Source organism: Lactuca virosa, chromosome 5, assembly GCF_052849685.1.
Source record: "Lactuca virosa cultivar CGN04683 chromosome 5, Lactuca_virosa_CGN04683_v6, whole genome shotgun sequence".
Taxonomy (NCBI): Eukaryota; Viridiplantae; Streptophyta; class Magnoliopsida; order Asterales; family Asteraceae; genus Lactuca; species Lactuca virosa.
This window is the reverse complement of record NC_136430.1, coordinates 293,545,740-293,570,820: the sequence shown is the minus strand read 5'-3', so window position 1 is coordinate 293,570,820 and position 25,081 is coordinate 293,545,740. Positions and strand designations below refer to the sequence as shown.

The window sequence follows — 25,081 nt, the reverse complement described above, 5'->3', positions numbered from 1 at the left end:
TGGGAAATCGGAGTCTGCAGTGCAAGAGGTATATTCAGAATCGTACACTGCAGTAGGCTTCGAGGATGAAGCCTAATTTAAGTGAGGGAGAGTTGTAACATCCCAAAATTTAGAAGAATGATTGAAGGATTTAATTGTAAATTGAAAAAGGTACTCGACGAGTAGGTATGCTTACTCGTCGAGTCGGAGCAGGTTTTGCTCGCAAGTTAAGTGACCAACTCGCCGAGTCGGCAGATGGACTCGACGAGTTGGTGCTGAAAAGAGAAAACCCTAATCTTAAGGGTTGCACCCTATTTAAAGGACCATATGTCCTCCCTTCAGCCTCCTTATTGCCCTTGAGAGTCAGTAAACCCTAAAATCGTGTGAGCTTCCATTGTTAAAGAGATTTGAGCTTTGGAGGAGGAGTTTTGAGAAGGGAGCTTGAAGATCAAGAGGCTAGCATCAAGGGATTGGTATAGATCTAGAATCTACTTCAGCTTGGGCACATTTTGGAGGTAACAAGCTGTTACCTTGACTCTATTGCATCTATATCTATTCAAGAATGAGATTTGGGGCCATTTTGGCATGTTAAAGATCTATTTCGGGTTAGGGGTCTAGATCTGAGGTTGCTACTTCAGATCTAGACTTGTCTTGGTCCAGAAACTCACAAAGTATCAGCCTTTGGCTTGTTGGTGAAGCATCCTTGTCTTAAACCTTAGCCCTAGATTGATTTGGGCCTATAGCTCTTTGTTTCCACGTAAAGTTTGCAACTTTACGTGAGAGTCATGCCCTAGAAGAGTGGATCTACAGTTTGGAGCCCCTGCATGACTCGAAAAGCCTCTGTATGAATAAAGGACTGAAGGGACTCAGCGAGTCTGTTCTTGGACTCGGCGAGTCTGTTGAAGATAGACATGAACTCGACGAGTTGGAGGAACAACTCGACGAGTCTGTTGAAGATTGTCGTGGACTCGGCGAGTCAGAACGCAAAACCCCAACCTCTTCTGGTTAAGACTCAGATCAACGAGTTGAGTGGTGACTCAGTGAGTTGGACATGATAGGACTCAGAGATTGTTGAACTCGACGAGTCATGGGGTGACTCGGCGAGTCGAGTCGTGATATGAGAGTTTTCTGAGTTTAGGAACTCGGCGAGTCAGCGGGTTGACTCGGCGAGTAGGGTCAATCAGGAAGGTTGACTTTGGCCAAGACTTTGACTTTGACCAGTTTGACCTTCAAGGGTATTATGGTAATTTGGATATTTATGTCAATGGATCATTGATGGCTATAGGTGTTGGAGTTTGGGGCAGTGCTTCGGGATTGTGCTTTCGTGGTTCGGCTCGACAGTTGCAAGGTGAGTTATCCTCACTATACCCAAGGGTCTAAGGCACCAAGGCCGACCCTTTGATTTGTTATTTGAGATAGTTACTGCTGTGTTATGTTAGTTGGCATCCTGGTAGATAGGATGACTATATGATGGTATGCTCTGTTAAATCGGTATTCTGGTAGATTGGATGTGGCTATGCTTAGTGACCTGTAGTTGGTCTGACTGTCTGTATGCTGGTAGGAGATTACCTGTTATATGTGCACGTGTTGAGCAGTAGTAGAGGGTATTCCATCCCGGTAGGATGATAGGGCTCTTGTAAGTTGTCTTGTAGACTGTTATATGATTATTTAATAGGTGCACATGTTTGCTAGTATGTGGGCATTCCAACCCGATGGTTGAGGGCCAGGAGTATTACATCCCGGTAGGATGATTGGACTCATAGTAGGTGGGCATTCTAACCTGATGGTTGAGGGCCTGTGGTATTCCATCCCGAGGGATGATTGGACCCATAGTAGCTATTGTATGTATAGTAGGTGGGCATTCCAACCCGATGGTTGAGGGCCAGGAGTATTCCATCCCGGTAGGATGATTGGGCTCATAGTAAGTGGACATTCCAACCTGATGGTTGAGGGCCTGGGGTATTCCATCCCGAGGGATGATTGGACCCGCAGTAGTTATTGTATGTATAGGTGTGTGGGCATTCCAACCCGATGGTTGTGGGCCGAGAGTATTCCATCCCGAGGATGATTGGACTCGTAGTATGTTGGCATTCCAACCCGACGGTTGAGGGCATGGGGTATTCCAACCTGACGGTTGATTGGACCCATATTATGCTATTCATTTCTGTATGTGTATGGTTATGTGTGTACGGGTATTTTGGGGGAACTCACTAAGCTTTCGAGCTTACGGTTTTCAGTTTATTGTTTCAGGTACATCAGGTGATCGTGGCAAGGCAAAGGCGTGATCGTACTGCTCCTCATATTTCATGATTTTGTGATTTGGTTCTGGGGATACTCTGATGTTTAAACTATTTTGAAAACAAGTTGTAATAACTTAATGGTTTTTGAATGGGTTAAAATGTTTTAAATTGGCCTGAATTTTATGGGTGTTACAGTTGTAGTTTGTAAGTGCTTGTTGATGGCTTTTGTTGAAGTTACTTGAAAGAAATCAAGAACATGCACAAGTATGTATCCACTTGGAATCGACAAGTCAGATGTTTTTTTCTTTATGAAATGTTATGTGTGACCTTAAAATGGTATAAACAATGAAACATAAAAACAAGGGTACTTACTTTAATCCGTATACAATCATTTGATAAAAAAAAACTAATGCATTTTATTGTATAATGATGCTACTGAACATCAAGCTTTAATCCCAGCTTTTAGCAATAAGTTGGATGCTTTTATGTTTCATTAGTGGTTGGTTTATTTAAGCTTGTTTTTATCAATTTCTAGTTTTTTATTTGTGTACAATGAATAGAAATAACCTTATTTTGATATTCCTATTTAATTTGCCTATGTTTTTTCTTGTGGTAAATTTGGTATTACTCCTTATATTTGATCGGGAAAAAAATTATGCTACCTTTGCCGAAAATTTCTACTTCAACCCCAAATGAGTGAACACCGACATGTCCTTGTGATGAAAAACTCTAATAAGGACCATATTTGTAAATGGCCTCATTTATGGACCTGATAAAAAACAACTTAAACGCAAGGACCAAACTTGTAATTTAGTCTCTAAATGATATACATTCGTTTAAACAACACGCTACTATACCACACCACCGGGGGCACTGCCGCACTGGTGTCAAAACTCAAAACCCAAAACCCAATACCCTCTAAAGATCTCAATCAAACTAGGGCAATTCCCGCCTTTCTACCCTCTTGAAGCTTTTCTCTACGACTGCGCCGGAATCGGCAATGGTGTCAGCTAAGCAACTCCTCTCTACCATCGAGTCCACGCTCTTGGGCACCACTGCCCCTTCGGCTTCGCAGAGGATTGAGCTCATCCACGCTCTTCGTTCTTCTCTGTCCTCTCTCCAGTCTCTCTTGTCAATTTCGGTACCAATCCCTGTTTCAACTTATTGCATAAATATATTTGTTGTCGCATTTGTATTTTGATTGTAGCCTTGTTCGATTGACGCTCGTTTTGGCAACGGAGATATGCGTTAAGCTTACAACTTTAGAAAACTTGATATGGATTTTAAGCATTTGTGAGACAAAAATCGCTAATTACAGTGAGTTTATAACAAGTACCATGGACAGAAATTACTTAAACAGTAGACTGATTTAGTTAACCATGTAATTTACCGAGCTAAATCTTCATGAATACTGTATGTTTATTGATTCATATCAAGTTAGACTTGTAATTTGTATGTTTTCTTTGTTTGCTCACTAACTGTTATATAATATTTATTTTAAAAATTGTGTAGCCTCCAAAGCCTTCTGACAGAGCACAAGTTCAATCCAAAGAAGTTAGGCTTCCTGATTCAGGATCAATCCCACTTGACGATCAAGATGTTCATATTGTTAGTTCACATACTTCCAACTATTGCTCTCTTTTAACTTTCTTGTAGAAAAGAAAATTAACTTTTTTTCATCTCACCACTTTTAATTTAGGCTCTTAAGCTGAGTGATGATCTCCATCTCAATGAAATAGACTGTGTACAACTGCTTGTTTCTGCCAACCAAGAGGTAGACTTTCTCTTACCATCTATCCAGTCGGTGTTCTTTGAGTTGGATTCTCATATCTGAATGGTATAAAACTATAAATGCATCACTTTCATGTAGTGGGGATTACAAGGGCGAGCACCATTGGATATTCTAAGACTTGCAGGGGGACTTTGGTATACAGAGAGAAGAGATTTAATAACAGCACTTTATACGCTCTTACGGGTATCTTTTCATTTTCCATTTCATACCAAAATTACCCTTCTCACCTTTGAGTTGGACATTGTTCTTGCTATAGTATGAGTCATTATCTATGTGTTTACTTTTGCATTGTAGGCAATTGTGCTTGATCAAGGACTTGAGGCGGATCTTCAAGCTGACATTTTGAAATATGTTGAAGATCTAATTAATGGTGGGCTTCGACAACGGCTGATTACTCTTATAAAGGTATTTCTTTCTACCCTTTTGTTATTATTATTATCATCATATGTTGCACTTTGCCTATAGGTGTTTTGCACATTGCTTTAAGGATCCTTTTCCTCAATTTCATTGTTGAAACACTATGAGTTTCCTACACAAAGAGTAAATGATACTAAGAAGAAAAGCAGGCCAACTAAGCATACATACAATACAAATTATGCAGTTTTTTGAGGTTAAAATATGGATGAAACTTAAGATGTGTTAGATTCTTTATATTGACACTTTTGCACCTACCTCTACTTTTCCATTCACTCCACAATCTATGTATTCTTTATTTTGTTGCAAGAGTTTTATTAAACTAAAAGTACCCACAACCTAGAAAATAAAAGTATGATAATTGAAAAGGAACATTTTATTATTGTATGGACTTTCAACATTTTAGAGTTTGATTTAGATTGATCAAAATTCATCATTACAAATGACAATTATCTATGAATCACAATGTTTGTGTTTGCACTTTTAGGAACTTAATCGAGAAGAGCCAGCTGGAGTTGGTGGGCCCAATTCAGAGCGTTATATTCTTGACTCACGAGGTGCTCTTGTGGAAAGGAGAGCTGTTGTTTGTAGGGAAAGACTTATTCTTGGACACTGTCTTGTTTTATCCCTTTTGGTTGTACGTGCAAGTAAGCTATTTGACAATACTTTCTAGTTTCTACTCTTTTGATTCCTTCTTATTTTTTCTTATGCTTTAAATCTTTAATTGTTTCACCTAAAAGAACATGTTTTATAATTGTTTAAGTGCTTTCTTTTCAGGCCCAAAAGATGTAAAAGATATCTTTTCAACTTTGAAAGATAATGCAGGGGATATCGGTGGAAGTACTGACATTGTAAAGAACCAGGTATACTTTTTGTTTAATTTCCATCACTTTATTTTTTACCTATCAACTCACTGACCTTTTATCTTTTTCTTTTGTAGATCGCGTATAGCCTTCTTTTTTCTCTTATAATTTCTTTGATATCAGATGCTCTCAGTGCATCACCAGAGAGAATGTCTATCTTGTCACAGGATGCTTCATTTAAGCATGATTTCCATGAAACTGTAAGCACAAATGACAAAACCTATTTGTTCTTTACTCAATAAATTGGATCTTTTTAAACACGTTGTGTTTCTTCAATAGGTTATGGCTATTGGTAATAATCAGATGATTGAGGGGTGTATGCACTGTGTTAGACTTGCATGGGCTGTGCACTTGATGATTATACTAGATGTTACTGATGCAAGAGAGACAAATAATGATGTGAGAAACATTATTTCTTGTTTGGAACTTGTTTTCTCAAACAATGCTTTCCAGTTTTTGCTCAACTCAGTGCTTCGAACACCAGCTTATCAGGTTTGTTTTTGTGTTAAATGTTAGGTTTCATATATTCTATTTATTTAGTTCTTTATGAATGTAAGTTGATGTGATTATATGTTTACAGAATGATGATGAGGATATGATCTACATGTATAACGCATACTTGCACAAGTTGATAACATCCTTTCTCTCTCACCCACTTGCTAGAGACAAGGTTACTCATGTCTTTTTGCTTTTGTTTTGTATCAACCATGTATTTACAATTCTGCCCTTTGAAATGATAAACACAATTGCTAGGTGAAAGAAACAAAGGAGAAGGCTATGACTGCTCTTAGTCCATACAAAATATCTGGTTCATATGATTATGTTCTTGATGGCAACATGCCACCTCAGCAAGTTTCCGAATCTGCCCCTCAAACTTTTGTTTCTCTCCTGGAGTTTGTTAGTGAAGTCTATGAGGTCTATATACTTTCCCATTTAAAATTTCACATGAATAGATTCATACATCATCTGTATTGAATTATTGATGCACTTTTTAATGTTTAACACAGAAAGAACCTGAACTTTTATCTGGGAATGATGTTTTATGGACATTTGTAACGTTTGCTGGAGAGGATCACACTAATTTCCAGACACTTGTGGCATTCTTGAAAATGCTTAGTACACTGGTGGGTATATTTGTAATTTAGCATCTTTTAACATTGTCAGATATATTTGACTTGTCAACTTTCAGGCTTCAAGTGAAGAGGGTGCTTCAAAAGTTTATGAATTACTACAAGGAAGAACATTCCGCTCCATTTCATGGGCCACTTTATTTGATTGTTTATCAATTTATGAAGAGAAATTCAAACAATCACTTCAAAATTCAGGGCTGATATTACCAGAGTTTCAAGAAGGAGATGCAAAAGCACTTGTTGCTTATCTGTGTGTTCTTCGCAAGGTTATGGAAAATGGAAACCCTATTGAAAGAAAGACATGGTTTCCTGATATTGAGCCATTATTTAAACTTCTAAGTTACGAAAATGTCCCTCCTTATCTCAAGGTAAAAAATGAAGTATATTGCTTATATTTCTTGTTAGAGTAAAGTATAATTTGATCTTTCACCAATTTTAACATGTTTTTTTTTTGAATTGTAGGGTGCTTTGCGTGATTCGATATCAACTTTTATTCATATTTCACCAAATTTGAAAGATACTGTTTGGGGGTTTCTTGAGCAATATGATTTACCTGTAGTTGTTGCACCTCAAATTGCACATGGTAGTAACAGTAGTACACAGATAATGACTTCTCAGGTTTATGATATGAGATTTGAGTTGAATGAAGTGGAAGCAAGAAGTGAGCATTATCCATCAACAATCTCATTCCTTAATCTGTTAAATGCTCTTATTGCTGAAGAAAGGGATGCAACTGATAGGGGACGTAGGTAATGATTTAAACACTAGAGTAAATTACAAAAATGGCCCCTGAGTTTAGCTGATATTTTCAATTTTGGTTCTAACAAGTTCTCTTTTGCAATTTTTTTTTCTCTTTATTTGTGGGTTTTGTAACGTTTTGGTCCATGTTCCAAGTAAATTAATTATATTACCCTTTTCAGATTCTTTCTCTAAATGTCTGTTATTTAATTTGAATTCAAGTAATTACTAGATAGAGGGTAGTATAGTCATTTACTTGGAACAAGGACTAAAACAACCATAACGGTTACAAAAACCTCAAATAAGAACCAAAATTGCAAGTGAAATTTTTTTGGGACCAAAGTTGCAAAAATTCAGGGACCAAAAAATAATTATTAGATAAAGGGCGGTTTAGTCATTTTACTTATTTGGCAGGTTTATAGGCATCTTCCGGTTCATATATGATCATGTGTTTGGGCCATTTCCACAAAGGGCATATGCAGATCCTTCTGAGAAATGGCAATTAGTTGTTGCATGTCTCCAACATTTTCAGATGTAAGTTGATGTTTTTAGTTGAATTCAAGTTTTTCTACAAATAAAATATTGCTGATGTTCACATTTTCTTTATATAAATGCAGGATATTGAGTATGTATGACATAAAAGATGAAGATATTGACATTGTAGCCACTCAATCTCAGCTTGTAACACCACAATCAACTCCACTCCAGATGCAACTTCCTGTAATAGAATTACTCAAGGTAAACTAATTTATATAATCCTTGTTACCCTTTAAATTAAATTATAATACACTTTAACACTTCTTTAATGATTTCAGGACTTTATGAGTGGAAAAACCGTATTTCGAAATGTTATGGGCATTCTTTTACCTGGAGTGGATTCCATAATTGCTGATCGAACCAATCAGACATATGGTTTGCTTCTAGAAAAATCAGTTCTTCTATCTCTTGAAATCATAATCCTTGTTTTGGAAAAAGATTCATCAGTTTCTGATTTTTGGAGACCCCTTTACCAGGTCATTATACAATTTTTTTTTTTTTTTTTTTTTAAAAAAAAGAATCACTTATTATCATTTTTCTTATTGTTTTACTTATAGTTATATGTAATTGTTGGTTGTTCTTGTTCATGTGTAGCCTTTTGATGTTATACTTTCTCAAGATCATAATCAGATTGTAGCTTTATTGGAATACATCAGATATGATTTTCACCCACAAATTCAACAACGCTCCATAAAAATAATGAGCATCTTAAGGTACCCTTTTCCCTATTTTGACATCTTTTAATTTAGATTTTCTTTTTTTGTTGATCTAATTTGGCATGTTTTTTTGCATTCAGTTCTCGCATGGTTGGGCTTGTACCTTTACTACTGAAATCAAACTCTTCTGGTCTTCTTGTTGAAGATTATGCTGCTTGCTTGGAGCTAAGATCTGAAGGATGTCAGATCATAGAAAACACATCTGATGATCCTGGTGTCCTTATTTTGCAAGTAAGTTTTTTTTTTTTTAGAATTCGAATCAGTTTATTTTCTTTTTTTTTTTCTGTTGAAATTTATATATAATATATATCTTTCTTTCTTCACATTGCAGCTTTTAATTGATAACATTAGTCGCCCAGCTCCTAACATAACACATTTCCTTCTGAGATTTGATCTTGATTCACCTGTAGAGAGGACAGTGTTACAACCAAAGTTTAACTACAGGTACCCTTTTAGTTATTTGCATTGGTTTCAGGTTCAGCTTCTTTAAATTTGGATTTATTTTTGTTATGTATCAGTTGTTTGAAGGTTATTCTTGATATTCTGGAAATGCTACCAAAGCCTGATGTCAATGCAATGCTTCATGAATTTGGATTCCAGGTTTGTATTCTCAACAAATCTCAGATTTCTTAGTTTCTGTTTTTTTTTTTTTTTTTTTTTTTTTTTTTTTTGGTGATTTTTAAGGACAAGTTTTATGTTCTACTACAGCTGCTTTATGAATTATGTTCGGATCCTCTTACATGTGGGCCCACCATTGATCTGCTTAGTACCAAAAAGTATCAATTTTTTGTCAAGGTACAAAATTCTTGTACTATATTTCCATTGATAGTACCAAAATGTCTGATTTACCCCTGGTATCACAACAGCATCTGGATAACATTGGTATTGCACCACTACCAAAAAGAAACAACACTCAGCCACTTCGAATTAGCTCTCTTCATCAGGTAACGTAACGTTTGACATTTTATCATTAAATTAAACATTTATTTTGACTTAATGTCTTGACTTGAATATAACTTTTTTTTTCTTTGATTTAGAGAGCTTGGCTTTTGAAGCTTTTAGCCTTGGAATTACATGTTGGGAATGTGACTACTTCCAATCATCGAGAAGTGTGTCAAAACATTGTTGCTCATCTGTTTGGAGAAAGTGAATATGATATTGATCATAATATTCTTCATATTACTCTTGAAGATCCTGCAAACAGAGCCATTGGTAGGAGCAAGGTATGTTTTTTTTTTCTTGATGTTATATTTTAATTATAATAATAATGTTTCTACTTTGTAATAATATTTATTTATTATGCAGGTGTTAGAATTGCTTGAAATAATCCAGTTTAGGTCTCCAGATACAACAATGAAGCATTCTGAGTTTCTTTCTCACACAAAATTTGGACCAGTGGTACAATCCAACTTTTACTTTTTACACCCAAAACATATTTTTATTATAAAAAAATCATGAATATTTGAAGAAATTCTTTTTTTTTTGTAGGCTGATGATATACTTGGGAATCCATCAACTTATGAAAAGGGAGGTGTGTATTACTACTCTGAACGAGGGGATCGATTGATTGACCTAAATGCATTTCGTGACACCCTTTGGCAGGTGTTATATAATTTTTCATCATTAAATTTTCTTGGACCATATTACCCTTCTTACGCTAATTGATTTTGTGGCTTATTTTCTTCTTCAGAAGTGCAATTTTGAGAATCCACAGCTGAGTACTTTTGGGAGTGAAGCTGAACTTGAAGAAGTAAGAAATACTGTTCAGCAGCTTCTCAGATGGGCATGGAAACACAACAAGAACCTTGAAGAACAAGCTGCTCAACTCCATATGTTAACTGGATGGGCACAAATTGTTGAGGTAAATGCAAGAAATAGCAATCTACTTTCATTTCTTTCTTTTACATCATTATACTTCCAAATTTCTTCTTTAAAAAAAAATACCCAATTATGATATTGAAAATTGACTTGTATTTAACCCTAATCTAAATCAATGCTGTCTGTATCTGTGTCATCTTTATCAGATTTCAGCTTCAAGAAGGTTATCCTCAATGGAAAATCGATCAGAAATATTATTTCAGTGCGTTTTTTCACTTTCTCTCTACCCCTGATATTTTTATAATATATTTTTGTTAACAGTTTTTGTCTTTGGCAACAGGTTGCTTGATGCATCTTTAAATGCTTCTAGCTCTCCAGATTGTTCGTTAAAGATGGCAGGAATGTTAACTCAGGTAATAAAAATTAATATTTTTTTATAATTTGCTGTTGAGTTGTTAAATGATTTTTTTTTTTTTTTTTTAATATGAAGGTTTCAATTACATGCATGGCTAAATTACGGGATGAGAGGTTTATTAACCCAAGTGTGTTGAACTCGGATACTGTGACATGTCTTGATGTTATTATGACAAGGCGAATGTCAAATGGTGCATGTCATTCTATCCTCTATAAGATTATGATGGCAATTCTCAAACATGACACATCAGAAGCATTGAGGAGAAGGTAACTATGGTTACAATTGGAAATTCACAATAATCTTTTTTTTTTTGGTATATAATGCCTGATGATGAGTCTTGTTTATATGATTAAATTTTAGGCAATACACTTTGCTTTTAAGCTACTTCCAATATTGTCAACACATACTGGATCCAGATGTTCCTACTACTGTTCTTCAATCTTTGTTAGTGGAAGAAGAAGAAAGTGGAGATTTGGATCTTGAAAAGGTGACAACTTTCTAAATCTATGATTTCTTCAGATTCTAATTCCTTTAAAATACTAACTTTTACTTTTGGGTTCAGATTGACCAGGATCAGGCTGAGCTGGCACGTGCAAACATATCTATCCTAAGAAAAGAAGCTCAATCAATTCTAGATTTGGTATATTCCATGTTGTTGTATATTGTTATTATTATATTATTACAATAGCAGTAATTATTATTATTATTTTTAAAGGCCATAAAAGATGCAACTCAAGGCAGTGAGTCAGGAAAAATAATGGCTTTCTTTGTTCTGGATGCATTAATATGCATTGATCATGAAAAGTTTTTCTTAAGTCAACTTCAAAGCAGAGGCTTTTTGAGGTCTTCTCTCATGAGTATCAGCAGTGTTTCATATCAGGTTTCTATTCTATCTCCCTCAGTTATATATATTCTTTTCATTAAATTAATATAATCTTTTAATTTTTAAATTTATTTTTTATCATTATAAAGGATAGCACACATTCCATAGATCCATTACAAAGACTGTGTGCTCTTGAGGCACACCTTGCTTTACTATTAAGAATCAGCTACAAATATGGTAAAGCTGGAGCTCAGATTCTTTTCACCATGGGTGCATTTGAGCATATTGCATCATGCTTGCTACACAACATGCAGATCAAGGTCAGTTTCGTGATTTTCTTATTATATAAGTTAAATCCAAACTAAAAAATAAAAAAAAAATCCCACAGGGGAACAGCATAAGACGTTTTGACACTAGTTTTGGGAAAGATTCCTTTGCTGATGTTCATAGACAAAGAATGGTTGTTTCTCCATTACTGAGATTGGTTTTCTCTTTGACCTCATTGGTTGAAACATCTGACTTTTTCGAGGTAAGCTTCTTTTTTTTTATTTTTATTTTTATTTTCTATACAATTCTTGATATTTGGTATTTGATTATTTAAATGGTTTTATAGGTGAAGAATAAAATTGTTCGTGAAGTAGTGGATTTTGTGAAAGGTCATCAGTTACTTTTTGATCAAGTTCTTCGCCAAGATGTTTCTGATGCTGATGAATTGGCAATGGAACAAATGAATCTTGTTGTTGGCATACTCAGCAAGGTTTTCAATTTTTCCACTTTTCCTTTACGTATTATTAACTCTTTATGGAGCCTCAACCTTTTGTCTTTTTTACCCTTTAGGTTTGGCCATATGAGGAAGGTGGAGAGTATGGATTTGTTCAAGGCCTTTTTGGATTAATGCACACTCTTTTTTCACGTGACTCATCGTTTCTTTCTTCAGCTCAATCAGTAAGTTATAATTTATAATCAAGCATATTATTAAATTATCAATTAAATATAAACTTTCACTAGCAATCATTTTTTTTTTTTTAAAATATTTATCTTCTCTTCATGAAGGATTTTCAGAAACAGAAGAAATCAGAATTGAGTGTGTTACGTCTGTGCTTTAGCCTGAGCTCTTATCTCTATTTCCTTGTCAAAAAGAAATCCTTGAGACTTCAGGTTTGTATATAATATATTTTTTTTCACCAATTTTTTTTTTAATCATGTGCATCTCTTAAACTACAATTGTGTAACCAGGTTTCCAACAATTCGACCAATTATAATGCGCCAGCTGGACAGCAGCAACCGACATTAAGCCTACTTGGTTTTCTTCTCAACACGGTGACCACAGCCCTTGAAAATGCTGCAGAAGAAAAATTTATATTACTTAACAAGGTAACTAACTATTTTAATATTTGAATATTTGATTTATATTTTATTGCCACGTCAGCAAACAGCTGGATTTGATTCCTTTTGTGATTCAGATTCAAGACATAAATGAATTAGCACGACAAGAGGTGGATGAAATTATTAACATGTGTGCTCTTGAAGGTCAAGTTGCATCCTCAGACAATATTCAGAAAAGGTGCTTTGAAATATTATAGCATTGTACTTTTCATTTTCCTTTTTCTTATTAAGGCATTATATTATATAAACAAATAAGTAAAAGTAGGTTGCTATTTCTTGCATTTAACACTTAATTTTGCAGGAGATATGTTGCAATGGTGGAAATGTGCAGGGTAGCAGGAAACAGGGATCGGCTTATAACTCTTGTGCTTCTACTTGCAGAAAACTTGCTCAACATTTTCCTCATCCATTTTCAAAACAGGTATTTATTCTTTCATATTTTGATAATAAAATAGTGAAAATACATTGTGTTTATTTTTGAATCTTGTACTTATTATAATAAAATATTTAGTTGATGTGACAAGATTTGACTCTTTCTTTCGTTGTAGCTCTTTATCTGATTCCAGTGAAGCTGTTAAGGCACTTACGTATGGAGACGTTGGAGAAGACCTAAATACATTTTGTTCAAAACTGGTTCCAATTTTAGAAAGACTTGAAGTGCTAAGAGAGGTATTTATTTTTAGTATTATTATTATTGTTACTTGGGATAATTAATTTTACAATAATGCTAATAAATAAATAAATGGTGGTTGTTTGTGAAGGATAAGGTGGGTCATAACCTGAAGGTGTTCCAGAGATTAGTTACTTCTCTCAAGGAATTGACGATTCAAAGATTAGCATTCTGAGAAGGGATGATTTTCCTTTTATGCCCTTGGGATGGTGCTTGAATTATTGTATCTGTATGGCATATTAGGATGTATTAAGAAAGCTGTATGTGATTGATTGTGTGGTGAAAAATGGTGTCATTTTTGTCAAGTTAGGTGGATATAAGTTTAGGTTCTTGAAAAGTAATATTATATAGCACCAATGCATTTTTCAATTGTCACTTCATTTCTAAGGTTGCAACCTAAAGAATTATATATATATATATATATATATATATATATATATATATATATATATATATATATATATATAGGGGAAGGATCAAATGAGAACACCTAAAAGGTTGAGAACGCGAGAACAATTCTGGACCAATCAATATATAAGGGCATGTTAGTAATTGTATATTTTAATTAAATTAAAATAAAAAAAAATCAATCAAATTCCCTTAAATTTAGGATCACTTACCAAAAAAGAAATAAATATTCGATTTTTTATTTTTCTTATTAATGGAATATAAAAAACATTTTATGAAAAAAATTTAAAACTGAAAAAAAAAATCTAATTTTTTTTTCTTAAAAAAATAATTTTTTTTTTCTCTTATTTTACGTTTTTTCCTTCAAAAAAAATGAATATAAATCCAACCCCAAATCAATACTGTATTCATAAACGAATTTTTTTCTTCAAAAAACTTGATACTACTCCAATCACAAATGAATACACATCAATTTACAAGTAATCCAATTCTTTTTTTTAATCAACTGAAAATAAAATGAGTGTAAAAATTATCATTTCTTCATAAAAGAATACCTCTAATCATATATAAATACACTCATTCACACATGATTACATTGTTCACAAATGAATACATTGCTATTAACAAATTAAATGAATACCCTATTATTTACAAATGAATAAATGAATACCTCTAATCATAAATAAATACATTCATTCACACATGAATACACTGCTATTCACAAATGAATATACTGCTATTCATAAATATATACACATTCTATTATAAATGAATTCATCAAAATATAATATAACTTACATCTAAAAAAATATAGAACATAATACAAATTTTCATTCTCCTCTAGCTTAAATTCTTCACCTTTCATCTTCTCAAACAACTCCAAAGGACCTCCACAAAAACCCATATATCATTGAGTTCAATCAACTTCCGTGCACAACCTTTTCCTATGAATATGATTCTAGGTCTGGGCTATCTTTCAGGGGGAAGGTCAACTGTGTGATGAATTTGGTTGAAGGTGCTGATAATCAAGAGAAACCAAAAAAAATAACTACACATAAAACATATTCATATGGCTTTTTTTACCCCAAAAAAAATGAGTATAATTCTGAATTCTCATATTAGATATATTCAATACGATGAATGTAAGTGTAAAGTGAAGATATCATATTAGTATTGCAAAAATCCACAAAATAATAACTAAAATTCATAAAAGAATACCTTTCTCACGCATTTCATCAAGCAACTTTTGTGCACAACCTTTTACTTTGAATCTGAGTACAGTTTTACTTTGAATCTAATAACTAAAACTTTTGTGCACAACCTACATCAAGTCTTATAATCATTAATGATTATAACTCAACGCTTACCTCTTGATCTCTGGATCTCTAGTAATCATTAACGATTAATGAGACTCAACCATCGATTTCAATCCAAACAAAAAAGAGAAAAAGAAATTTGTTGTTCTTTTCTTCTTCTTTGATTTTTGTTAAAAAAAAAAAAATGGAGAGCAGCCCAAATGATTTCTGACCTGTTTCCGTTCATTGTCACTCGATCAGACGAGGATCGAACATTCCCCAATCGATTATGCCTCCCGATCCCTGCTTCATTCGTGAATCCTTCTCTTCCGATCAACAACAATTCGGAGATCCTGTTCTAAAACAGAAAAGTGAAAAAGAAATTTGTTGTTCTTCTCTTATTCTTCTTCGATTTTTGTTAAAATTAAACAAAAAAAAAAACGAGAGCAGCCCAAATGATTTCTGACCTGTTTCCGTTAATTGTCACTCGATCAGACGAGGATCGAACATTCCCCAATCGACTGTGCCTCCCGATCCCTGCTCCGTTCGTGAATCCTTCCCTTCCGATCAAAAGCAATTCAAAGATCCTGTTTCCCTTTCGCCTTTTTTGGCTTCATCGATTCCAATCTGTCCCACCATTCTTTTCCCTTTTGTGGTGGATCGATGATGTAGGGTGGAGGCGTACCTAGGTTTACAGAGAGAGATGAAGAGATAGACGGGAAATAGAAGGAAATAGGTGAGTGATTGAGGAATTATAGGAATTAAATAACGGTGGTAAAGGTCCAATTACTATAATACCCTTATCACCATTTGAAGTTACACTTTAATACCTGTAACTTTTAAAATTTTACATAAATGACCCATTCAATAATAACCTTAGATTTAGTTTTTTAAATGGTTCAGATCTGTTCTCGCGTTCTCAACCTTTTGGGTGTTCTTATTTGATCCTACTCCTATATATATATATATATATATATATATATATATATATATATATATATATATATATATATATAGTGTTAAGTTAAATAATCAATAGAAGTAAAACATTTCCTGACTGTCCATAATTTTAAATGTTTTTGTTTCCTAAAATTATGAAATACACAATGTCATATTGTCATCCAAATAAAAAGCAATATTTGCTGTTATACTTATATATAATTTTGAAAGTACAATGTCCTAATCTTTTATCCTAATAAATAAGTACTCAATTGCCACGTGACAATTGCTAAACCCCTCCCAAATTAATTTTCCCGCTCAAAGTTTCCAAGTGAACTTCTCAAATTTCCCTTTGCTACTATAAATCTAGAAAATCAGCAACAACACTTATCTTGAAGAATTCTTCAACCTAAAATCAGGAAAGAAATCAACAAGAATCTCGCCTAAGTTTTCTCCACCCCGTTCCAATTATATTGTTAAGTGTTTATGTTTTTATTTTCCCCTGACAGTATATCCCATGTATCTTTATCATATAAAATCCCAAGAAATCAGGAAATCATAGAATATCAAGAATTGATATAATTTCCTTCTAAATCACAACAACTCATCAAACTAATCTTATACAAAATTAAAGGTGTAGTTTTTTTTTTCACAAATCCTTTCTACATCGCTTCGCCACCTCCGATTGTTGTACTGATCTAGGGTTCTCTCTATGTGTTAAAATTTCAGTTTATTTCAAGTGAAGATTCGTATTACACTTATAATTTAAAGTGTTTACTCAAAATTTCGTGTTCTCTTGCCTTGCTTCAACCGTTGGGAAGTGAAAATTAGGTTTCATTTTGTAGCTTCATGCAATGTCTTGAACATTCTCCAACCTTTTCTCCATTTTTCTTTGTCTGTGGGGTTTGATGCACCGAAAGAGATGCAAATAAATGTTTTTTCCATTAGACCTATCTTGTACACCATAATAAGCCTCTACGATTGTTCTCAAAATGGTTTAAATATTAGGAAAAGGTTCGAGGAGATTCATTGGCTTTCAGTCGAACACCAAGTGTTCGATGAAACTACTCAATGAGGTAACAAATGTTTCCTTCACATTTGATCCATTTATCTTTTCAGTCATAAATCTTGCTTTTTTCCATATATAGATTGTAAATGTATGTTTTTAGCTTAATAAAATGTATGGTTTTTGGCTTTAGGCATTGAGTTCATGTTCAAGGATATGCCTCTATAAGATATTACCAACAACAAAGCAGACCGTGTTTTTTTTATGATCAGTGAACTACGAAAAGAACTTTTAAAAATTTAACATTTTTGTATTCTATATATTTCTAAAGAAAAATGAAGATGAGATTTTGATTTTGTTTTACCTTCTGAAGATTTATTCAAGTATTGTGTCTTTCAATTTTCAAACTCCAAGAAGTATCTTAAAGCTACTTCGAATGATTTCATACATTTTAATGGGTGCATTCTTTCTAAATTGAATTTATAAACCATTTTACTAACATATTTCTCCGATAGAATTTAGATGGTCATAATATGTTAACAAATTTCAAATAAAAATGGAATATGCATGCTTTATGATAACTTCACAAATATAATCACTCATAAAACTTTTAATTTTCAGAAATCTGACTTGGCAATTAAAAGTATATATGGCACTATATATTGTTCTTAAAAAACTAATGCTCAAGCACAACTAGAAGCTTACATATTATTTCTTTCAATAATAACTTATTTGGTAAGATTAAATTGAAGAAGGAATTGAATGAATCATTTCATTGGAATTATAAAATGCTTTTTGTATTTGTCAGATGGAATGGAATCTGTCATATTCTTCAAGAAATATAACCCGTTGTGTTTATGAAGTTTAAATGAAACACATCTGCTTTTAGTAGAAAACAATTTTTTATTATAATCATATTTTTGTTTTAATGAGCTTATGCGACGTTTTCAATTTATAAATTGTAAATTAATATGTTTTGTTAAGAATAATTTAATATCGTATATAGTGGATTTGGAACTATATATAGTACTTCCATATAAAGTAAAAAGTTCATATGAAAACTTGTCACATTCTTATAGGTCAAGTGGACACCCTTAAGGGTGAATTTGTAAATAACCGTCAAAGTTAATTGCTTTTACTCATATTTTCCGTTGCCCTTTTAAATGTTTGCATTTTCAGATACTCATTGTATACGATTCACCAAGTGACTCATGTATAAAAAAGGGAGTCCCCATAGACTATAAATATAATATTCTACATTAAATTATAGGAACCACATTAACATTATAAAAAAACATCTTACAAAATACAAAATTATTCATTTTATTTCCAATTAAAAATATTATATTTATTGATATTCACATATCCATTATTTCACATAGAAAAACCTTTGAAATAGTTGTATGTGTGTAACTGTTTGTAATTCAATTTATGAATTCACAAATTTGGTTTTAATTTTTAAGTTTCTTATCAATTTTGCATTTAAACAAAAAAACATTCTAATGTTGTATATAAAAAAGTGTTTACAATTTTATGATTAATGATTATGTTTTTTTATTATTACTTATGTTATTTTAATTTATCAACTATGTAATACATGGGTTTTAACAAAATTATATTTACTGACAAAACTTTTATCTTTGTAAATTAATACTTTTTATGTAAATATTTGATTAGTCATTATGATTTTCAATTATAAATAATGTTTTTCTATCTCAACCGTGGTTTACACGGGTTTAAACCTAGTAAGAAATAACTGAAAGTACAATACTATAATTGCATAGACTTTTTCAAAGTACAATGCCTTAATAAGGAAAAGACTGATAGTACAATACTATAATAAAAGAAAAATGAAAACATGATGGTATAGTAAACAAATAAATCTAAGTATGTTACTAATTTGGGCCACTAGTCTTTGAAGGGCCCGCTCGTTCCACCATAACATCGTATAACTGTTTCCCATTCTAATTATCACACAAAAAAAACCATATTAAAAATAAATGTTTATTATCAAATCACAAATATGTTCATATAATTTAAATACTCACAAAAATCACTGGGAAAAAGTGGATTTGTCCTTCAGGCTTTGTTTGTGTTTCTTTGAAGTAAACCAAAATCGGGAAATTTGGCCACCAAAGCTCCCAGTTTACAAATGATGAGTATCTGTTATCGATGTTAGTTTATTTTATCATTTGTTTATTTCCACTTTAAAATTTTAAATTAAAAAAAGGGGTAGAAAAACATTAAAGACTCACTTCCAACGGTTTTTGCCACCAACAAAGACATTTTCACCCGATTCATCCAGCTCTTCTCCCACTTTCACTTCCTTCAATTGTAAGTAAAATACAAGGCATAAATTAGTTAAAAGCAATTAAAGATTTACTTAAAATTAAAATTTAGTTTTCTACAAATGGAAATCAAAATTTTCATTTTATGTGTTAATAATATAAGTAAAGAGGGTTAAGGCACAAACCAGAGCTTCATCATCGAAGACAAACCTCACTCTAGTCGTCTGTTAAAAAAAAAGAAATAGTTAAACCATTATATATATATTTTTTGATTTAGCCATTAACTGTATTTTATAGTGATTAAACCATTATATTTTTTTGACTGTTTCAAAAATCAGCTTTCCTAATTACTCGGTTTGATATTAGGGCGAAATACAGAAAAAAAATACAAAGTATTTTCAACGTTTTTCAATTTAACCAAAGAAAAATGATTTTTTTTTTAACTGTAAAGTAATTAAATAATTATAACGCAAAATGGTAAAAGTATTTTTTTAATTTGCAATTCTTGATATGATCACCTGAAAGAGTAGAAGTAAGCCAAGTAGACCAACAGGAGCAGCTGCTAATAGATTATCTCCATACACTAAACCACCAGCAAAACCTGTTTAACCACAAAGATTGATTGTATTGATTTGGGGTTTAGGGTTTCAATCACATGAACAAATTTGGCATATGAAAAGATTATGGAACCAGTACAAACCAAGAAGAACAATCGGTATTCTATAATCTGGATCTGGGATAACAGTCTCTCTCTTGATTGTCTTCACCTTCTTCTTCCCAAGTGAAAACTATAAAAAAGCACAAAAGACATATAAAATTAGTATAATTTTTTACATATTTAGCTCCTCAACAACAAAAACCCTGACGATTACATAATCTCGAATCACAAAACTGGAAGAAGTAGAATTACCAACGAAGTGATCTTAGCGATGCTTTTATGGTTGGTATATGCATCAGTTCTCGTAAATTCAACAGTAGCTATCGATTTGCCACAAAATGAGCTCTGAAATTGCCTCACATTGCTGCGAAATTCTCTGCCTGAATGAAAAATCAATCACTTAACCGACATTACTCACAGAACTTTCGATTTCCTAAGTTCACATATAACGTAACCATTTTAAAGAACCCAGAAAGATTTTGAAGCTTAAAGATACTTACTTGGATTGGAAACTAATTTGGGCGCCAACAAGAGGGCACTCTCCATTTTATTTTTCTTGAATTTATGAGTTTTTCTGTCGATCAAAAGTGCAAAAACAGAGGATTGTTTAACGAGGAAATATGTGGATGATGGGTTGAGCTTTCATGGGTATTGTTTCGACACGTCAATTGACATTAATAGCCTTTCAACTTTGTGCTTCCATGATAGCCAATAAAATGACTTTCTGAGGGTATTTTTGGCAAACAATAAATTTCCTATTCGGTTTTATGTTCTAACTCACAATAACTAAACTGATAACTTTTACAATCCAATACCGTTTAAAAAGGGTTATCCACAAACATTTCGACTTTCACATACACAATAACACTATTCAATACATATAAAATTACCATATTGTCCTTGCTTAATTAAACTTGGAACAAATCTTTCTTATCTCTCCTTGTGTACCCGTTTTTACTTCAATGCTACTCATCTTAACCATGGATTTCTTGAACTCAAAATCAAATCTAAGTCCCAACAACCCTCGTAAGGTTCCCGCGTACTTTTGTACTATGTCACGTGTCGTGGGATCGCCCCACAACCTTTGATCGGACTCCAAAACACCATTCCCATCGCGCACATTCTTGAAATAGTTCACGTCAAACTTCAACTGGCTGTCCTTGTCCAATGCCACTCGCTCCGTGCCATCACTGCTCCTTGGACATTGCTTCTGAAAATCGGTTAGAGTCGATTGGCTCAAAGTTGGATCCGAGTTCCCGGTTGTCGTGAAGTTGTATAAACGGTATCTAAAGAATCTGCAATCCGTTTGGCCAATCGTATGTGCACCTACATAACAAAATACTATCTTTACTATATTCACCCCAAAAATAAAAAAAAAATAAATAAAAAAGAAAAGGAAGGGTGTGAACGGATTGCCCACACAACCTCGCTCACCATAGTTCTCTCTCTCTCTCTCTCTCTCTCTCTCTCTCTCTCTCTCTCTTTTAATTTCATTTATTTTATAAAAAAATAGATGTGGTTTTAATTTTAAAATTAAATAAAATATATTAAAATACATAAAAAAGAATTCTCTACAAAATGAGACTAATATTGATATATTTTTTGAATATTTTTTAAAAATAAAATAGTGGACTGGGTTGTGTAGCTAACGTGGATAAAAGTTTATGTGAAAGATATAGAAAATAGTTTTTAATAGATAGTTGGGTTGGAATGGGTTGCAGATGAGGGTAGTCTAAATGCCTAGTGGCTAGAAGTAGGTCAAAACACATTGGAATTGGAACACCCACAAAGTACAATGTTGTTGCTGGCTCAAACCTTCACATGTTTCTGCAAAGATACCACCTTTGAACAAGGGCAGACACAAAATTTCATAGTTGGAGTGACACGGTATATTTAAGCAGTGGCACGATAGTAAAAAGAAAATTTTTCACTGTGTATGGAAATATGGAAAAATCAGGTGTTGCTGGAGCCACTACGAGCACCATAACAAAACCGCCCCTACCTTTGAATCAAGTGCGCTACTTTATGTGGCTATTATCTTGACTATCATAAACACAACTTTTAGAGTAGCAAAATAATGTTTCTTGACGTACCGGCTAATGTCACCAAATCACGATCATCAAGGCCTTTAGCCGCAAATTTTTGCCTTTGGGCGTCAATGGAATCTAACGGTGATGGTAAGTTTGATGCTTTAGAAGCCAACGAGACTCTACCATCACGTCTTCCTGTCGGCACTACCCAATTTGGACCACTACTCTACAACACGTGACATAAAGCATGTTAGGTGTGAGTTAGAGTTAACTTGAAGAAAAATGTTAAGGCTCTCTTTGTTACATAAGACATGAAATGACAATATTAAAATGTTGCATTGTCTTTGGTATGCAATAGGTTGACACCGAAACCTATGTCAACGAGTCAAAATTTGTATTTTTTTTTCTCACCAAAAGGTGTTAGAAATTTATCCAGTTCAGTTTTGTCCATCATGTCACGTGTACAAATGTAGCCTAGCTAAGTGATTACCAAATCGACTGAGTCGCGAGCAGCCAAGGCCAAGATATCTGCACAAGAAACGACACCGGGGCACAAAGATTCCAATTGTGACTTAGCATCGTCAATGACTTCAAATCCTCTTAATCCAAGATTAGGAACTGCATTAATCTCAGCAGAACCACCCTTAATCAAGATTGACCCATCACAACCCTAACAAGGAAAACCCATTAATAAAGTTAAAAAATTTATCGATTCCGAAAATACCATTTTAAGTAATTTAGTACCTCAACAAAGCAATCATGAAAATGGAGCCTGAGAAGTGCAGCAGCAACAGTAGGATCATTCTTGAAGTGTGTTTCAACAGTAGACCTCACAGTAGCTTCAGCTTTGGGACACGTAGAAGAGTAAAACCCTGATTGCAATTGAGATTTAGCAACTGGGATTAAGATTAAACTAAAATTAACGATGATTAGCAAAGTAATCTTAATCTCCATTTCTGCATATATGATCGTTGTATCCTATGGGTTATATATAGTAGTAGCTGACACCATTTTAATGGTAGTAAAAGCATAGATTATTTTGTTTAATATTAGTGGAGCTCGACTCATCGCACCATTAAATCATGAAAAAGGAGAAGATGAATTTAGTAAGTAGTAACCAGATATTATTGTCTTTTCTTCTTTGCATTTACGCGGTTTTATCTTCTTGTGGTGAATGTTGTATCTTTTTTTTTTTTTAATTGTCAATGAGTTCACATTAGCTTTTTGAGAGTTTTAGTGAATTCATCGATCAGCTTGCATGATCATTTATATTATTGATTAGTATATATGGTATGCAGGGATTATGTTCCACGCCAAGAATGGGTAATTTCCAACTCTCTGTTTGGTTTATTAAAGTATTATGCTTTTATTAGCATAGACATAATTTAGATACATTTTGTAGTAGTGGTTTGAATAAAGAACGTGCGTTAAAAGGGGCTTAGACAAGACCGCACACGCGCTATTGTTTTTAGAGAAATTCCTCAAGTAGTCAAGTATAGTTATGCATTTGAGGCTTACCTGCGGTTAGAATTAGACCTAAAAATAAGGTAAACGTTTTAAATAAATAGACAATTAAGAGTTTTTAACCAAAAGATAGTAATTAGAAAACATATTTACCACCGGTGGCGCAGCCAAAATTTTGATAAGGGATACAAAAATTTTCAGGATTCAAAATAGTAAATGTATAGAATTTCTTAATATTTAAAGTCGAAATCGAAAAATATAATTTAAGCAAAAGTTACAATTGAATCTGCCTAGTCGTTATGTCTTGCATACGATCAATGATATCGTCGTCAACAACTTGTAGAAGCACATCATTCTCAATAAAATTGACTAAACAATCGTTTAAAACTTGATCATTCATGCTATTCCGCAACTTATTCTCACTACACAAGTGTAGCAACCGAAAAAGATATATTTCATGTGTTATCCTATCCCAAGCATCAAAAACATTGTACAATCCCTTTAGTTGAGGGTTACAATAACATATTGTTTACAAATATATATATATATATATATATATATATATATATATATATATATATATATATATATATATATATATATATATATTGGGGATGCTGTAGTATCCCCACCGCCCCATGTAGCTCCACCACTGTTTACCACCAAACCAAAGGGCTTCTAGCCCGATGGTATCAGGTGATGTCCTCCTTCGTTGAGGTTGATGGTTCAAGTCCCGTCTATGACATAGATGAAATTATGATTAACGATTCCAACCCCCGAATGCTTGTTTTAGTCCATACATTGTTAGAAATTGGGTAGGGTTTATGGTGGAGATCTGGATACCCCTTAGATCGTGTAGACACTTTCCAAACTGATATTTCTACCATATGCCCGGGTTACAAAAAACTCAACCTAGGATAATCCCAAGGGGACACTTACGAATATAAGCACAAAAAATATAAGCCAAATTGTTAGAAGATTCTAAGTTCGTATGAAGAAAAACGAGAGCTAAAAAGGTCGTGTCTTCTCCTCAAGAGGAGAGTCGTTTATATAGAAAACGATAAGTAGGGTTTTGTTTTAGGGTTGGCTGTCATGGGTTGCTTTGGAAACAAGTCAAGGGAATCCGAAAGTAATGAGGAAATCAATGGTTTCCAAAATTGACGATCTTAGTCAGTTTTACCATAATCACCATCAAGAATTCGATTTTTCCACTATGTACCCACTTGTAAAATCCGACGAGTTTTTGGGGCGCTGCCCCTTGGACCCCGCCAAAGGGGCGTCACCCCTAGACCCCGCCAAAGGGGCACTGCCCATTTGGAAACCCTGGACCCAGGGGCGCTGCCATCGGACCTTCGACTTGTCGTCAAACCGACTTCTAATTCGATCTTATACATGCGTGCACTCCGTACATACCTAAACATATATTAGAGTACAAATTATGAAGCCCCTTAGCTCATATGTAAGTTCTATTT

At 33.5% G+C, this 25,081-nt stretch overlaps 3 protein-coding genes across 4 annotated transcripts; 1 reads left to right on the top strand and 2 right to left on the bottom strand.

The window, feature by feature from the left end:
• The first annotated feature begins 3,089 nt into the window (after nt 1–3,089).
• EMB3142 (nuclear pore complex protein (DUF3414)) lies at nt 3,090–13,901 on the top strand. Of its 2 annotated transcripts, none has more exons than XM_079050808.1 (43): nt 3,090–3,360; nt 3,732–3,827; nt 3,919–3,993; nt 4,090–4,194; nt 4,306–4,416; nt 4,913–5,072; nt 5,203–5,288; nt 5,366–5,488; nt 5,568–5,780; nt 5,869–5,958; nt 6,042–6,203; nt 6,296–6,412; nt 6,478–6,786; nt 6,881–7,167; nt 7,571–7,690; nt 7,774–7,894; nt 7,972–8,169; nt 8,288–8,406; nt 8,490–8,640; nt 8,741–8,853; nt 8,928–9,009; nt 9,118–9,204; nt 9,276–9,353; nt 9,447–9,632; nt 9,715–9,807; nt 9,898–10,011; nt 10,100–10,270; nt 10,434–10,489; nt 10,568–10,640; nt 10,718–10,908; nt 11,003–11,129; nt 11,205–11,282; nt 11,358–11,522; nt 11,615–11,785; nt 11,854–11,994; nt 12,079–12,222; nt 12,303–12,410; nt 12,528–12,623; nt 12,702–12,839; nt 12,929–13,029; nt 13,153–13,272; nt 13,400–13,520; nt 13,613–13,901. In XM_079050808.1, exons 1-43 carry the CDS (start codon nt 3,220–3,222, stop codon nt 13,694–13,696), a joined length of 5,622 nt encoding a protein of 1,873 aa, XP_078906934.1. In that variant the 5' UTR covers nt 3,090–3,219; the 3' UTR covers nt 13,697–13,901. The 2 variants fall into 2 exon arrangements, with proteins under 2 accessions (XP_078906934.1, XP_078906933.1); XM_079050807.1 differs by having other exon boundaries at nt 12,519–12,623.
• Nucleotides 13,902–18,926: 5,025 nt separating this feature from the next.
• On the bottom strand, nt 18,927–20,767 carry LOC145115501 (uncharacterized). Its single transcript, XM_079051797.1, has 8 exons — nt 20,616–20,767; nt 20,368–20,495; nt 20,158–20,245; nt 19,976–20,058; nt 19,643–19,681; nt 19,425–19,495; nt 19,218–19,332; nt 18,927–19,133 (listed from the first exon to the last, which is right to left on the bottom strand). The coding sequence occupies exons 1-8, from the start codon at nt 20,659–20,661 to the stop codon at nt 19,065–19,067; spliced, it is 639 nt and encodes a 212-aa protein (XP_078907923.1). The 5' UTR covers nt 20,662–20,767; the 3' UTR covers nt 18,927–19,064.
• Nucleotides 20,768–20,902: 135 nt separating this feature from the next.
• Nucleotides 20,903–23,116, bottom strand: LOC145115500 (peroxidase superfamily protein). The gene is made up of 4 exons (XM_079051796.1): nt 22,890–23,116; nt 22,636–22,815; nt 22,209–22,371; nt 20,903–21,441 (listed from the first exon to the last, which is right to left on the bottom strand). Exons 1-4 carry the CDS (start codon nt 23,097–23,099, stop codon nt 21,020–21,022), a joined length of 975 nt encoding a protein of 324 aa, XP_078907922.1. The 5' UTR covers nt 23,100–23,116; the 3' UTR covers nt 20,903–21,019.
• Between the last annotated feature and the right edge of the window lie 1,965 nt (nt 23,117–25,081).

What these genes read in the sequence shown, in the direction of transcription:
- LOC145115501 (XM_079051797.1), bottom strand. Translation starts at nt 20,661, where the DNA reads ATGGAGAGTGCCCTCTTGTTGGCGCCCAAATTAGTTTCCAATCCAA. An exon ending in TCGCTAAGATCACTTCGTTG is followed by an intron (nt 20,246 to 20,367) that starts GTAATTCTACTT and finishes GCTTTTTTATAG; the next exon opens with TTTTCACTTGGGAAGAAGAA. An exon ending in TCTTCGATGATGAAGCTCTG is followed by an intron (nt 19,496 to 19,642) that starts GTTTGTGCCTTA and finishes TTACAATTGAAG; the next exon opens with GAAGTGAAAGTGGGAGAAGA.
- LOC145115500 (XM_079051796.1), bottom strand. Translation starts at nt 23,099, where the DNA reads ATGGAGATTAAGATTACTTTGCTAATCATCGTTAATTTTAGTTTAATC. An exon ending in TTCATGATTGCTTTGTTGAG is followed by an intron (nt 22,816 to 22,889) that starts GTACTAAATTAC and finishes TTTCCTTGTTAG; the next exon opens with GGTTGTGATGGGTCAATCTT. An exon ending in TGATTTGGTGACATTAGCCG is followed by an intron (nt 21,442 to 22,208) that starts GTACGTCAAGAA and finishes TTTGTTATGTAG; the next exon opens with GTGCACATACGATTGGCCAA.
- EMB3142 (XM_079050807.1), top strand. Translation starts at nt 3,220, where the DNA reads ATGGTGTCAGCTAAGCAACTCCTCTCTACCATCGAGTCCACGCTCTTG. An exon ending in TCAGCAGTGTTTCATATCAG is followed by an intron (nt 11,523 to 11,614) that starts GTTTCTATTCTA and finishes ATCATTATAAAG; the next exon opens with GATAGCACACATTCCATAGA. An exon ending in TTGTTGGCATACTCAGCAAG is followed by an intron (nt 12,223 to 12,302) that starts GTTTTCAATTTT and finishes TTTACCCTTTAG; the next exon opens with GTTTGGCCATATGAGGAAGG.